We start from the raw sequence: 13284 nt of genomic DNA on the forward strand, positions 1-13284 counted from the left end.
CCACTCCTAGACTAACATTCCACATTACAGTATTCTCATCATTTGTTATTTAAAATATTTATATACCTCTCCATATCTAGAACAAATTTTGAAGCAATGATTTTGGTTTGCAGTGATTTTGGTTTCCAGTCCAGAGGCCTGGAGAAGACTGAGTGAATCAGTCAATATGTTTTCATCAGTTTCCTTTCAAATAACCATTACCATTTAATAAAGGGAAATCACCAAAACTCAGTACATTGTTACTAATTTCGCTTCTTTAGCTTCTCCTTGCTGTTCAAGGAAGGCTTCAGGATAATTATATAGCATTTGGGAAAAAAGATACAGCCCAGCAAACCAGCACTGGAGGTCAAGATAGAGAAGATCTCCACAGCCACCATATATTTTCCTTTTGTGCTCAGGTAAGCTGGAACAAAAGACACCCAAACACTGCAGAACAGCAACATGCTGAAAGTGATGAATTTGGCTTCATTGAAACTGTCAGGTAATTTTCTGGCTAGAAAAGCCAGAGTAAAGCTGACAAGAGCCAAGAGTCCCAGATACCCCAGAACCCAATAAAACATTGTGACAGAACCTTCATTGCATTCCAGTATGATTTCTCCAGCCAGAGAGTGCATGTCAAAGTCTGGGAATGGAGGAGCAGTAGAGAGCCATATAGCACAAATACTGGCTTGAACAAAGGAGCATCCGAGAAGAATAGAGTTGGCCAATTTTTTCCCCACCCATTTCCTCATCTTGGACCCAGGCTTGGTGGCCATGAATGCAAGAACCACAGTGACTGTTTTTGCCAACACACAAGAAACAGCCGCCGAGAAGATGATGCCAAAAGAAGTTTGACGTAAATAGCAGGTGACTTTCCGAGGCTGGCCAATGAATAGCAAGGAGCAGAGGAAGCAGAGAAGTAGAGAAATGAGCAGAGAGTAAGTGAGGCCCCGATTGTTAGCTTTGACAATGGGAGTATTACGGTTCTTGATGAAGACCCCAAGCACCAACGCTGTAATAAGAGAAGGCAGCAAGACCAAGAAAGCCAAGGTGATCCCCAAAGGTTCAGTGAAAGAGAGGAAGATTAGTATCTTGGGAATGCACTGGTCTCGGTTCTTGTTGGCATACTGATCATCTGGGCATTTTAAGCAGTCGTCCATGTCTGAAAAACAGAACAGAATCACTTCCCATCTATCTATCATGGGAGGAGGGGTTCAAGGAAGGGGATGGTGACATAGAGGAGGCCATTGCGGCATTGGGCCCATCCCTGCTTTCCATAGATACATATCAAGCTGCCTTATGCTGAGTCACATCATTGGTCCATGAAGCCAAGCATTATTGACAATAATCGGTAGTGGCTCTCCAGGTGTCAAGAATGCCCTAGCTTCCTCTTTCAGTCTACTCCAATAGCTAACTCAAGACACAGACAAAAGGATTCTTTTCAAGGCTTTATCCTTTTACAACTTAAGGACTCTTTCAGATGCTAATCACCAGTGACTAAGCAAGGAACAGCACTGGGGAAAAGATAGCAGAGTAGCCTATGCTCCAGGTTAGGCAGTTGGTCCCCTTTTGACGGAGAATCACAGGAAGACCCTGTACTTATGGGCTAGGAAGAGATCCTCTCTCTTTCTCTTGGGTCCTCAGGACACAACTGTTGCTTGCGTGCCAAAGGAGCACTACGCCTCCTTTCTATGCCTTCCAACTATCATCGCTCTCGGCGTCGGTGTTGAGCAGCCAGCAAGCCCCCCTCCAGCACTCTCTCGCTGCCAGGGTCACTATCTATCTTAGGAATGCTGGCAGGAGGAATCTCTGCCAGCTGCTGTGCCTGTGAGAGATGAGTGCACTCCTCTCCCACAGATTGCTGTTCCTCCTCAGAATCAGAACTGCTCTGGGGTTCTATCGGCTCAGTTTCTACCCTGACACCAAATTTTCAGGGAGGAGCTCTTCCTTCCCTACCTGGAGATGCCAAGATTTGAACTGGGGATTTTCTGCATGCAAAGCATGTGCTTTACCAGAGAGCTATGGGTCCACCCTCATGGCCCCTCCCCCCTGAAAGTTGGTAATTGTGGGGTGGGAGAAGAGAATGACTGAATAGAGCTTATTCTGCCTACCTTTCTGGGCTGATATCTTCCCATCTGGACATGGAGTGCAATCATAGCAACAAAATGGCTCCCCCTCCTTCTTTTTTCTGCTGTAACCTGGTCGGCATTTGTCATTACACAGGGCAATGGGCAGCACCTATCCATGAAAAGAACTGAAGGTATATACTCCCTCAATCTTAACCAAAAAAGAAAGAAAGAATTGAATGGTATTCTATGCAAGAAACACCAAGATTCCCTTTAATGAGGGTTGGTGAGGTGGAATGACCAAATGGAAGAAGTTGTTACCTGGGTCACGGGAAAATTAATCTTTTGGCAAAAGTCCAGTGCTCCTGAATACCTTGGAACAGGTGAATGAAGGAGCAACTTCAAATGGGAAACATTAATTTCTGAAGTAATACATGTTGGGATGTCAGAGAATTCTGCCACAGATTCCAGATTCGTGGTGGAATGGCCTCCCCCCCACTGCAGAATCCCCCCAGGATGGAATTTACCTGGGGTGGATGCAGTGGTGGCGGCTCTGGCAGCTGCTCTGGCGGCGGCTCCGGCTGGTGTCCGGCTGCTGCGGCTGCCATTTGCATTCTTGCAGCTGTGATAGGCTACGTAAGTATTTACACAGCATATCATGGCAAAGAGCATGGACACAAATGGCCTCCGCTACTCCATTTGCGCCCCTGCTCTTTGCCATGATAGGCTACGGAAGTATTTACATAGCCTATCATGGTAAAGGCAACCACGCAAATGGAGTAGCGGCCGCCATTTGTGTGGCTGCCTTTACTGTGATAGGCTACGTAAATACTTACATAGCCTATCATGACTGCTTGCAAGGACTCAAATGGCACCTACTACGACAGCTGCCATTTACGGCCGCAGCAGCTCAGCATCGGAGGATAACGGGGGGAGGGACGGAGTGCCTCCCCCCCACCACGGATGCCCCAGCACAGAGCCAGGTAAGGGATTCATACATCCCTAAATACATGTGTGTATTTATCTGATATTTCCCCAGTAATCCTATCTGTGGTATGTGCAAGAGTACTGTGAGGAGTGAAGGCTTAGTATATTTGGGGGAAATCATCCGCCATCCAGAGACAATGGGGGAAGAAAAATGCCTTGTTCAGTTGAAAAATGGGATGGTCTAACATGGAAGTCTTAGTATACAGAGCCCTTGCAAATTCACTAGGCAGAAAAATTGACATGCCAATAGGGATGTACGAAAGTCACTTACCTGTTCACGGATTATGTTGATGGTGGGGGGGAGACGTTCTGTCCCTCCTGCCGGAATCCTCGCTGGGGGGGGGGAGGCAGTCCGCGCGTCCCCCCTGGAATCCTGACCGGCCGGCTCCACTCCGCAGGGATTCTGCGGAGCTGCCGGCCAGCTCCACCAGCAGCCAGACATCCAGCTGCTGGCTAGCAGGGACGCAAATGGCGGCGGCTGTAGCCGCCACCGTTTGCGTCCCTGCAGTCAGCCATGATAGGCTACGTAATTGTTTATGTAGCCTATCACATCTGACTTAAAAAAACAACAACAACGCACGTACGCAAATGGCGGCGGCCACAGCCGCCGCCATTTGCGTTCCTTATTTTGGCACGTCTTAGTCAATGTCAAGATTTGCGTAGACTAAGACGGCGAAAATAAGGGGAACGCAAATAGCATAGCATCTGCTATGCTATTTGTGTTCCCCTTATTTTCGCCATCTTAGTCTACGTAAATCTTGACGTTGACTAAGACGTGCCAAAATAAGGAACGCAAATGGCGGCGGCCGTCACCACCGCCATTTGCGTACGCGCGGTTTTTTTTTTTTTTTAAGTCAGACATGATAGGCTACGTAAACATTTACGTAGCCTATCATGGTTTTTTTTAAAAAAAATCTAGCCATGATAGGCTACGTAAATCTTTACATAGCCTATCACGTCTTTTTTTTTTTTTTTAACTGGAAATGGCGGCGGCGGCAGTCGGTCGGAAGACCGGCCGCCTCCGCCACCGCACCGCCACGAGAGCCACCACCGGAGCTGCCGCCGCCTGGAAGTTCCACCCCAGGTAAGTCTCGTCCCAGGGGGGCGGGGGGGTGGCAGGCCATTCCGCCACCAATTTCAGGAGGCCAAATGCACTGGCATTCGTCCTCCCTGAGAACCATGGCGGAATTCTCTGACAACCGTACATGCCAACTGGAACTACCTATGGCAAAGGCAAAATATCTGATTTTTAGAAAATATGGCATGATTTTATTTCATATACAAATCAAAGACATACCTAGCAGTGTTTGACCAAGCTTTTCCTCAGATAATGGAAAAGGAACTAATAATTTATTATTATGAAGAATCAAGACTAAACCTCCAACCTGCCAATTGTTTACACATATATTTTTTGTCCATTACGCAAAGGAAGAATATATTAAATTTCCTACACTCTGTCAATATTAGATTTATATCTGATGCATTACTTGTTAGTCTTTGTCTATGGCAAACTAACACTGTTAAAATGAAACAGGGAAAAATGTTTTTGTTGGTTGTTATTGTTAAGTTGGCAGATTATGCTTCGAGATTCTTGGTGCAGTTGTGTTTTATTCTAAGATAAGCAGTTTTACTTAATTAGGGATGTACGAAACTCACTTAACTTTTCGTGGAATCTTTCACAGTGTGGGGGGGAGGCACTCCATCCCTCCCCCTGGAATCCTCGACGAGGGGGGAGGCGATCTGGTCCTCCCCCCTGGAATCCTCGACAACTGGCTCTGGGCCGTCCGCAGCTGGATTTCCGGCCGCGGACGGGCTGCTGCGGACACAAATGGCGGCCACCGTAGAGGCTGCCATTTGCATCCAGCCAGGCAGCCATGATAGCCTACGCAAGACTTTACCTAGCCTAATACAGCTAACGCCTCCCCCCCAAAAAAACCAGCGTACGCAAATGGCGGCGGCTATGGCGGCCGCCATTTTCGTTCCCTATTTTTCGCCGATTTATCTTACATAAATATTTATGTAAGATAAAACGGTGAAAAAAAGAGGAATGCAAATAGCATAGTGGGTGCTATTTGCATTCCACTATGCTATTTGCCTTCCCCTTTTTTTGCCGTTTTATGTTACAAAAATATTGACGTAAGATAAATCGGCGAAAAATAGGGAAAGCAAATGGCGGTGGCCGTAGCCGCCGCCATTTGCATATGGTGGGTTTTTTTGGGGGTGGGTAGCCGTGATAGGCTACGTAAATTCTTACATAGCCTATCATGGCTGCAAGGATGGCAATGGGAGTGGCAGCAGTCCGGCTGCGGCCGGCCAGGAGACCAGCCGCTGCCACCGGAACTGCCCCCGCCGAATCCGCCACATCTGCCCCAGGTAAGTGCCATCCCGGGTGGGTTCTGCGGGGGGGGCAGGGGGACAGGAGGCTGTTCCGCCACGGATTCCGGGGGGGCGGATTCAAAAGAATCCGGCCTCACTGGAATCTGTGGCAGAATTCTCTGCCATCCCTATACTTAATTCATAAGGAGCTGTGATTGTGTTTAGTGGAGGGCAGAGAACACTGATGAACCTTTTTTTACAGCACTGTCCAAAGGAACTGACACATGGCTCATGAATGGGATTCCTTCGGCAAGTTTGCAGATCCTACCTGATTGAACCTGTTGTGCCATGTGATGGCCTCATCATTTATGCTTAATACTCTGCCCAGAAAAGCCTTCGGATCCATCTTTCCTACTTTCACTCGCAAAAAAGACTGGTTTGGAAAAGTAACCCAGTTTATGATATCAAATCCATCTGCTAATTCACCATTCTCATCAAGAGACACCAAGTCCCCGACAGTGTTGTTAAATGGGATGCTCTTCAGCAAAGGGTGAAGCTGAAGTGAAACAGGCAAACACAGATTTTTACATCCATCAATTGATCAGTTTCTGTCAGTTAAATTTACAGGCTTATGGGGACTGATCTGGATTGGGGCCACTGTGGGAGACAAAGTGTTAAAGCCCTCCTATACCCACATTAGAGTCCCAATCCATACTGTGGCCCTGAACTTCCTGTAGCATTAAAAAAATAAAAATAAATAAATAAACAGATGAAGCCTCTACCTACAACTTCAAACTCAAGGGTGTGTTTTTTGACCCATAGAGACATGTGATCAAACAATACTTTAAATACCAATGATCTAACTTCAGAATTAACTGGGCTGCATTTTTCTAGTTGCAATTACTGAAAGCCAGAGGGAAACTATATGTGTGTAATGCTCATATTATTCAAGTGATGATGTTGCCTTAAAAAAAAAAAAAGATAATTTATCAATGGAAATGCAGGGGTGCTTTCAAGGGAGCCTACACCTGCAGAGGCCCATTTGTCAGGCATGCATGGCAGGGTTTATCTCTCATTATGGAAGGTGCTACTTCAAGAACAATTCAACGGATACGATTGCTTGTATAAGACAATACCAACAAATTACTGTATCAATGAACATGGTAATCCGTTTTGACAGTGCCTTTACTCACAACCACCCATTTTTCAGGAATGTATGAAAGGGCATTCACCTTTGTTGCCTCCACATGATGGAATGTGCTTCCTCAAGAAAAAAAAAATGACAATGAAAGTACTTTGAGACAGAGGACAGAGATTACTTTGGACCCATTCGATACTTTTGTAAGGCAATGATAAAGGAAATATATATTTCTTAGAAAAAATTATGAAATTATCTTTGAATTGCTGTGCTTATACGAAATCCTCTGAATGCTACATACTAGAAACAACACAATCTCCAAATGGTAATGAATGGCTAAGGAAGATTTGGCACAGGGTGCCTATGATTAAGCTCAGAAATGGGTGAGAAATTGTTTGAGTTCACAGATTAATCTAAGATTACCCAGTTGTTACCTCCAGGAACTGGGTGTCAGCATGAATGTAATTTGCAACTGGAAACCTGTGCTTTCAGAATGTATGAGCCATTTCACAAAAACAATGAGAAGTGCTCAAAAAAGATTGCACAATTAAAAAAGTTGTTAAAAATGTCCACATTTAGAATAACAAAGGCGAAAGGAAATACGTATGAATCTTCCTGGAAATAAAATAGTGAGTTGTGGAAGTGGGACAGAACAAGGCTAGTGTTGGAAAATGTGAACCTCAATTTGCAGTAGCAGCACGGCTTCTTTCTTCAGGGTGTAGCTGTTGTTTGTGCTGCCATAACTCCTACAATTGGAGGTTGCAGCAATTGTAGGAGCAGGCTGGCCACAATGTTGCGTCCTCCACAATGCCCTGGACATAGTGTTTCAGGGCATTGTTGGTCAGAAAATGCAGCCTGAAATAATTTTTAAAAACACACAAAAACCTATGATAAGTATCCAGAGGAAATTCTGCAAAGTGCCCTTCATTTTCTAGGCAGGGTGATGGGAAAGAGCAAGTTCTCATTCTCTCCACCCCTCCATGCTTCACATTGTGTGAGGATGAAAGCATTGGCCTCCCTGCTGCAGCTTGTCTTGATCAGCAGCCACAAGGCTCTCCACATGTTGGAGGGTAGAGCATCTGAACGTGGGATTTATGATACCCATGTGGTTTAGAAGCCTGGAGGCTGAGGCTTCTCCTTCATGCAAGGCAGCCTATATAACTAGTCAATGCTCCATTCTGCAAAGGTTCAGCCTTCAATCTATGGATGGCTGTGGAACAGGCTACAGGGACATGAAGGAACATGCTCCCCTCACACAATGGTGATTGCAGGGTTGGGGAGAGAAGAGTGATTGAATAGGGTAAAGATTCCTCTCATTTCCACTAAATGCCCTACTTTTCAGGGGATAGATATTGAAATGGAAAATTGCTGCAACAGCCAGTCCTCCTGCGTATTTCAAGGGACCCAAAATGCTGATGTGATGTTTGAAGGCAACACACCTCTAAGGGGTCTGTATGAAGAGGGCTGTGTAGGAAGAGAGTAGTTTGATGTGAGGACTTGATTAGTTCCCTCTCTTGGTTGTAAAGATACAGCACTTGAACATAGAAGAGAAACAAATCATTAAGGAAAAATGAATGTTGTATGCAGATGGGGGGGTCATTTATGCTCTGAATCACATTTTATCACACATTAGACTAGAATAGAAAAGAGAGGTAATTTGCAAGTATAATAACACCTGCCAAGGTTGCAGATTTGGAGGCACTAGTCTCATTTTTTTAACCATTGCTCCAAATTTGGTCTTGGGTGAGAACATCTTATGCACAACATGAGCTATGGCTTGGACCGCATTGTAGATACTGTAGCTTTGGCCAGTCATGCTTGTTTCAAAAAAAGTTGCAGGGAGGCTCCTCAAGTCCTCTTGACCAGTGCATTTCTCATTACCCCCCATGTCCTCACTAGAATCGGAATATAAGCAGCTGAATGCACTTTCCCAGAAGATCCTGAGAAAATCATCCCCTTTTGGTGAATTAGGGTGTAAGCTTTCAAGAAATGTTGGAAACCCTGGTACTTCTTTTGAGTGAACTGCAAAAGACAAGGCACCATGGAAGAGTTGGATATCAAAACCCTTGTGTGTGGTCTCCAATGAAAAATCCCACTGGGCTGTCATAATCCATACTTTAGCTACAGAAGTCTCAGCAACATCTTCTGCCAGTGCATAACAATATATCAACAGTGTCAAACCTGCTGTAGTCTGAGGCTCTGTATTTACTACATACACATTGACGTTGAAGTTGACGAGTGCAGTGGCCTTGGCTTTCACAGGTTCAACATATTGCAATGTCTCCTCAGTTTGAAATAAGGCTGGGATTTTTTCATTCAGTGCTGTACAAATTCCATGTTGGGAAAACTTTGCCATAAAGGTCTGTATAAACCTTTCTCCATTGTCATCATCCGCTGCAATGATCCCAACCCATGTCCACTGGAAATGCAGGAGTAGCTGGATAATCCCTTCATACTGATATGCTTCATTGGGGACCATCCGGTAGAAGGAGGGGAGATACTCTTTAGTATGCATCATTGGAGCAAACACACAATTGGCAATCTAAGCAAAAAAAAAAGGAAAGGAAATGTTGCAGAACTCAGAGTCAGAGAGACCACGGAGTGAAGGAAAAAGAGTTTCTTTATTTAACGCGCGGGCTTAAGGCTGGAATCATTTCCAAAGAGCCAGAAGCCCTGATTTACATCAGCACATTGTTTTTATAGATATTGTGACACATAGGAAACGGCTCCTCCTCTCCCTCCCATGTGGGGTTGCAGTCCTCAACATTTCTTCTCCTAGCACCATTGTTTATAATACAAGAAATGGGTTATAGGGTAGCCATGATAAGCAGAGAACAGAAGAGAACAAGATATACAATTCTATGACCTTAGCCTTTGTTGACAAGATAAGAAATTCCTGTGTCTCGTCATCTTACAAACATATATTTCAGAGAGCAAGAGCTCAGCAAGAACATGAAGCATGAGGCTGCATGAGGCTACTTAGCCTGACCCCCGATATGGCTGCTACAGAAACACAATTGAAGGGATAAACAGATACAGTGATTGGAGTCTATCATATACTGGGAAAATGCAGCTAATAAAAATGCAAATGTTTAAAGCCTTCCCCTGCTAATGTTAAGGGTTAAGCTAGGGGATGAACTTAACACCAGCAAGAAGAATTAGTCATTTACCGGTAGCAAGGTATTTAGGAAATATTTTGAAGTGTCCGGCAGTTTAGAGTTGGCACACTGGAAGAATGACCATGAGGGGTTGGAAAATATCCTCCCAACACATTTTAAACAGAGCTCAACAACTGAACATAGAGGAAGTAGAATAAAGGTATGATTAAAAGAACAAAAAAAGCCACAACAGCTAGTAGACAGGAGGGCTTTCTAAACCCACAGATTGAAGAAACAACAAATGCTAACTGCAGAGGGTATTTTCCAGTAAGACCAATGGAAATTTTTCAAAAGCTGGGAACTTGGCTAACACAAGAAACATGCCAGTGAAGTAGATAGAAGGGTTACACTTAAGATGTTTGAAGGAAGTGGTTTTGGAGATCCCAACCATTAATAAGAATGCACAACTTCGTAAAATTATCAAAGTGGGCATGAAGAATAGGGAATAGCAAAATCTAAGAACATAAGCAGAGCTGCACCCTTCTTTGGGGATCCTGCATCCAATCCAGACTTATAGGAGGCATTTCAGGTCTGGATGGGAATATTTGGGAGAACGTGTACTATGGCTTGGGAGGCAGCGTAGATGCTGCGGTTTGGCCAGTCATCCCTGTTTCAAAAATAGCTGCAGGGAGGCTTCTGAATGGGTTTCACTAGCTAATGCTTCTAAGGAAAATTGTAAACTTCAGTTCTGCTTTCTGTTAAGTGAATGACTGAGTGTGCAGATTTTTTCCCCTTCCCAATAAAGGAAGATGTTGATCTCAACATGGCGATCACTTGTGACCAAGTAAGATTGTCTTCCAAAGATGGAGTCTATATAGATAACTCTTTAAAGGGATTAGACAGATTCATAGAAGATACTTCAATCAACACATTACTCTCTAGCAGTGGGTCTGCAGGTGGCTGTAAAGGCCGATTCTGGATCTACACAGCCTCTCACAGTGAGGACAGAGGTTTCCAGGTGGGAGGCGGTCACGGTGATGGTTTGCTTGACGTGCCTTCCGCTGAGCTTGTTTCTCCCTTTCTCCCTGCACTCGTGCTTCTTCAAAGTCCATCGCGCCTTTAATGTAGGCTGACCTCCAGTTGGAACGCTCATGAGTTAGAGCTTACAAGTTCTCAATGCTTATGTTACATTTTTTAATAATTTTAACAATTGAGGATGGTTTGTATGGATTGGTCTCTGAGGGATTTCCCCCCCCCCCAAAAAAAAAGATTTTTAATAAATCTTTTTTTAATAAAAAAGATATTTCCCTGCTAAAGTTGGAAATCTTAATTTAAAGTCTGTAGCAACGAACTGCAGAATGATGTACTAAAATATAGTGATTTATCCTAAATTTATGTTGAGATGAAAGTGCAGTGGGAAATACCAAAATAAAAATTTATTTATGGTGTATTGTTTCCCCATTTTTTCTTACATGCTCTTGCTAGTTTTTTTCAAAGGTAACAGGTGACATTCTTTAAAATGTCAGTGGTTTAACTTTGGGTACTCCATTCTTGCTTTAGGCTAAACATCCTGATCAGAAAGAGATATGCAGCTATCTAGTTGGATGGATAAGAAATAGATGAGATACACACCTGTATTGTCTCTGAGCACAGCACTGCTCTGACACATCATAGTGATTATTTCATATGGATTGCTGCAACCAGGAATAAAAGCCCACCGGCCAGCTGCCCCACATGTATACTGTGAAGGAAACATAAGACTGTTTTCCTCAGCTCAGGTCTTTTCTGAAAGAATGTTCAAGGCCTGTTTCTTTTATCTCAAGAACCTCTCTCCTGTATTTACTCATTACAAAAAAATGGATAAAAAGGGAAAGTCTGGTTCGATCTAGACTTATTCATGTAGAAAGTAGATTGATCAAAATCAACTGGACTTTTAAAGTACGACTTCCACAGTCATCTTGATTTTAATTAATATTTCCTTCCTTTCAGTTGATTCTAAACATGACTAAGTCTTGACCAAATCCATAGGGGGGGATCCAGATTAAGTTGGCTTTCTGTGGTTCGCATTGAATTCAATCAAATTAAAGTTAGTCATGACGACTGTCATGTTGGTTTCAGTGGGATTAACTTGGTCTGGATCTAACAGACAGTAGAAAGGATATATTATATCACAGATGAAAACCGTCATGGACAAAATAATTTTTGTACTTGTGCAATTTTGTAGATGTCTAAAATTGTAGCAAGATGAAGTGAGATTTCAGAATCAAGTCCTCCAATAACAGCGATCAGATTCATTTGCTTCTCACAGTTGAAGTTGGGGACATTTCTTTGCCTCATGGACAGAAGTTTCAGGTTGTTCTGATGGGTCAATATTGCGTTTGTATAACTGTCATAGATGTGGAAGCCCAGACTGATGTTTGGTAAGATCTTGTGGTTGTCATTGATCTCCTTCACAGCAAATACCAAGGACAGGACATGCTGGTAGTTTTTTGGAGTTGCACTAAAGAACAACAACAACAACAACAACAACAACAAAACACATTATATCAAAGAGGTACTTCCAACTCTTCAGGAAGTACCTCTGTGAGACCATGTCACTGAATACATCACCATAGCTCTTATAGGTATTAGAGATTTGCATTCTCCAAAGCCATAGAAAAAGAGAGGCAAAAATACACACAGTATTTAAGTAGCACACCCATTTACAGCTCATCAGCAAATTGGCATACTTCTCAGGTTTTCTGTGTGTTTTTTTCCTGATTCAGTGACTTTGTCAGCGGGGTCTTACATTTAAAGAAGACGTGGCCAAGGTTTTTCTTCTTTCCCTTACAAAATATTAAGAAAGCAGTTTTCTCAGAACTTCAAGCAAGTGCTTGCTGTCTTTTGGTACATAGCAGATACAATACACCCTTGGGAAGTTTTTATATTGAGAGGTAACATTGTTTCCAGAGGCATTCTTGGGGTGGGGGTGGGGGGGTGGGATTGACTGTCATTGTGGGATAGACATACTCATTTACTGATAGAGTACAGGAAGTACAATGGCAGTGCTGACATCCATGTGGGGGGAAACTGGTTTTATGTGGAACCAAACACAGAAGGCCAGAAAGTGCAAAATGGGAAAATGAAAACAAAACTGAAATAAATTGGTGAAGGATTTTTTTAAAAAAAGTTATTTGGAATGGAAAAGTGATGGAAGAAAGCAACATGCCAAGGTGCTGACAGAAATACATATATGGGTTTTGAAGGATGTTTGCTATGAAACCAAAATTTAGCTTCAGAACTAGTAATATATGGACAGTCACCTGAACATGCCAGTGCTTGGATGATGTAGTCAAATCAGATATCAGCTATCCTAGTGCCTATCGTAGAAGAGGAAAAACTTACATAAATTCATCTAGAAACCTCATTTTGGGATTTTCCCTGAAAGATATTTCTTCAGATATGAAGCCAAACTGAGAAGTAATTGCTCCAATGGTTATGTCTCCTGTCTGATGATACTTAAACGGAAAATCAAAGGGCTCAGTGATGGTACATATGTGTGGCTTACACGCAGCTGGAGATAGCCTCAACCAAAGCATAAGCAGAAGCAAAGGAAATAACTCTACTTTCTCCAAGTGCATCTTGGCACACAAATCCCACTTCCAGTCTATTATCTTCCAGCAGTCTGCTTATTGACACTGTTCCTCCAATGGCTCAAGAT

General features: G+C 43.4%; 1 protein-coding gene across 1 annotated transcript in view; it reads right to left on the reverse strand.

The window, feature by feature from the left end:
* Positions 1–242: 242 nt before the first annotated feature.
* The window catches only part of LOC146341792 (vomeronasal type-2 receptor 26-like), a 43162-nt gene continuing 30120 nt past the window's right edge, over positions 243–13284 (reverse strand). The window contains exons 4-7 of the mRNA XM_084807684.1: positions 8162–9028; positions 5677–5904; positions 2091–2217; positions 243–1141 (exon numbers count right to left, since the gene is read on the reverse strand). Coding sequence (XP_084663810.1) covers positions 243–1141; positions 2091–2217; positions 5677–5904; positions 8162–9028 — 2121 coding nt within the window. The remainder of the gene's footprint in view (positions 1142–2090; positions 2218–5676; positions 5905–8161; positions 9029–13284) is intronic.

The sequence above is a fragment of the Heloderma suspectum genome, chromosome 6 (assembly GCF_057233095.1).
Source record: "Heloderma suspectum isolate Gila_16-S chromosome 6, 16-S_ref, whole genome shotgun sequence".
In the NCBI taxonomy this organism is placed as follows: domain Eukaryota; kingdom Metazoa; phylum Chordata; class Lepidosauria; order Squamata; family Helodermatidae; genus Heloderma; species Heloderma suspectum.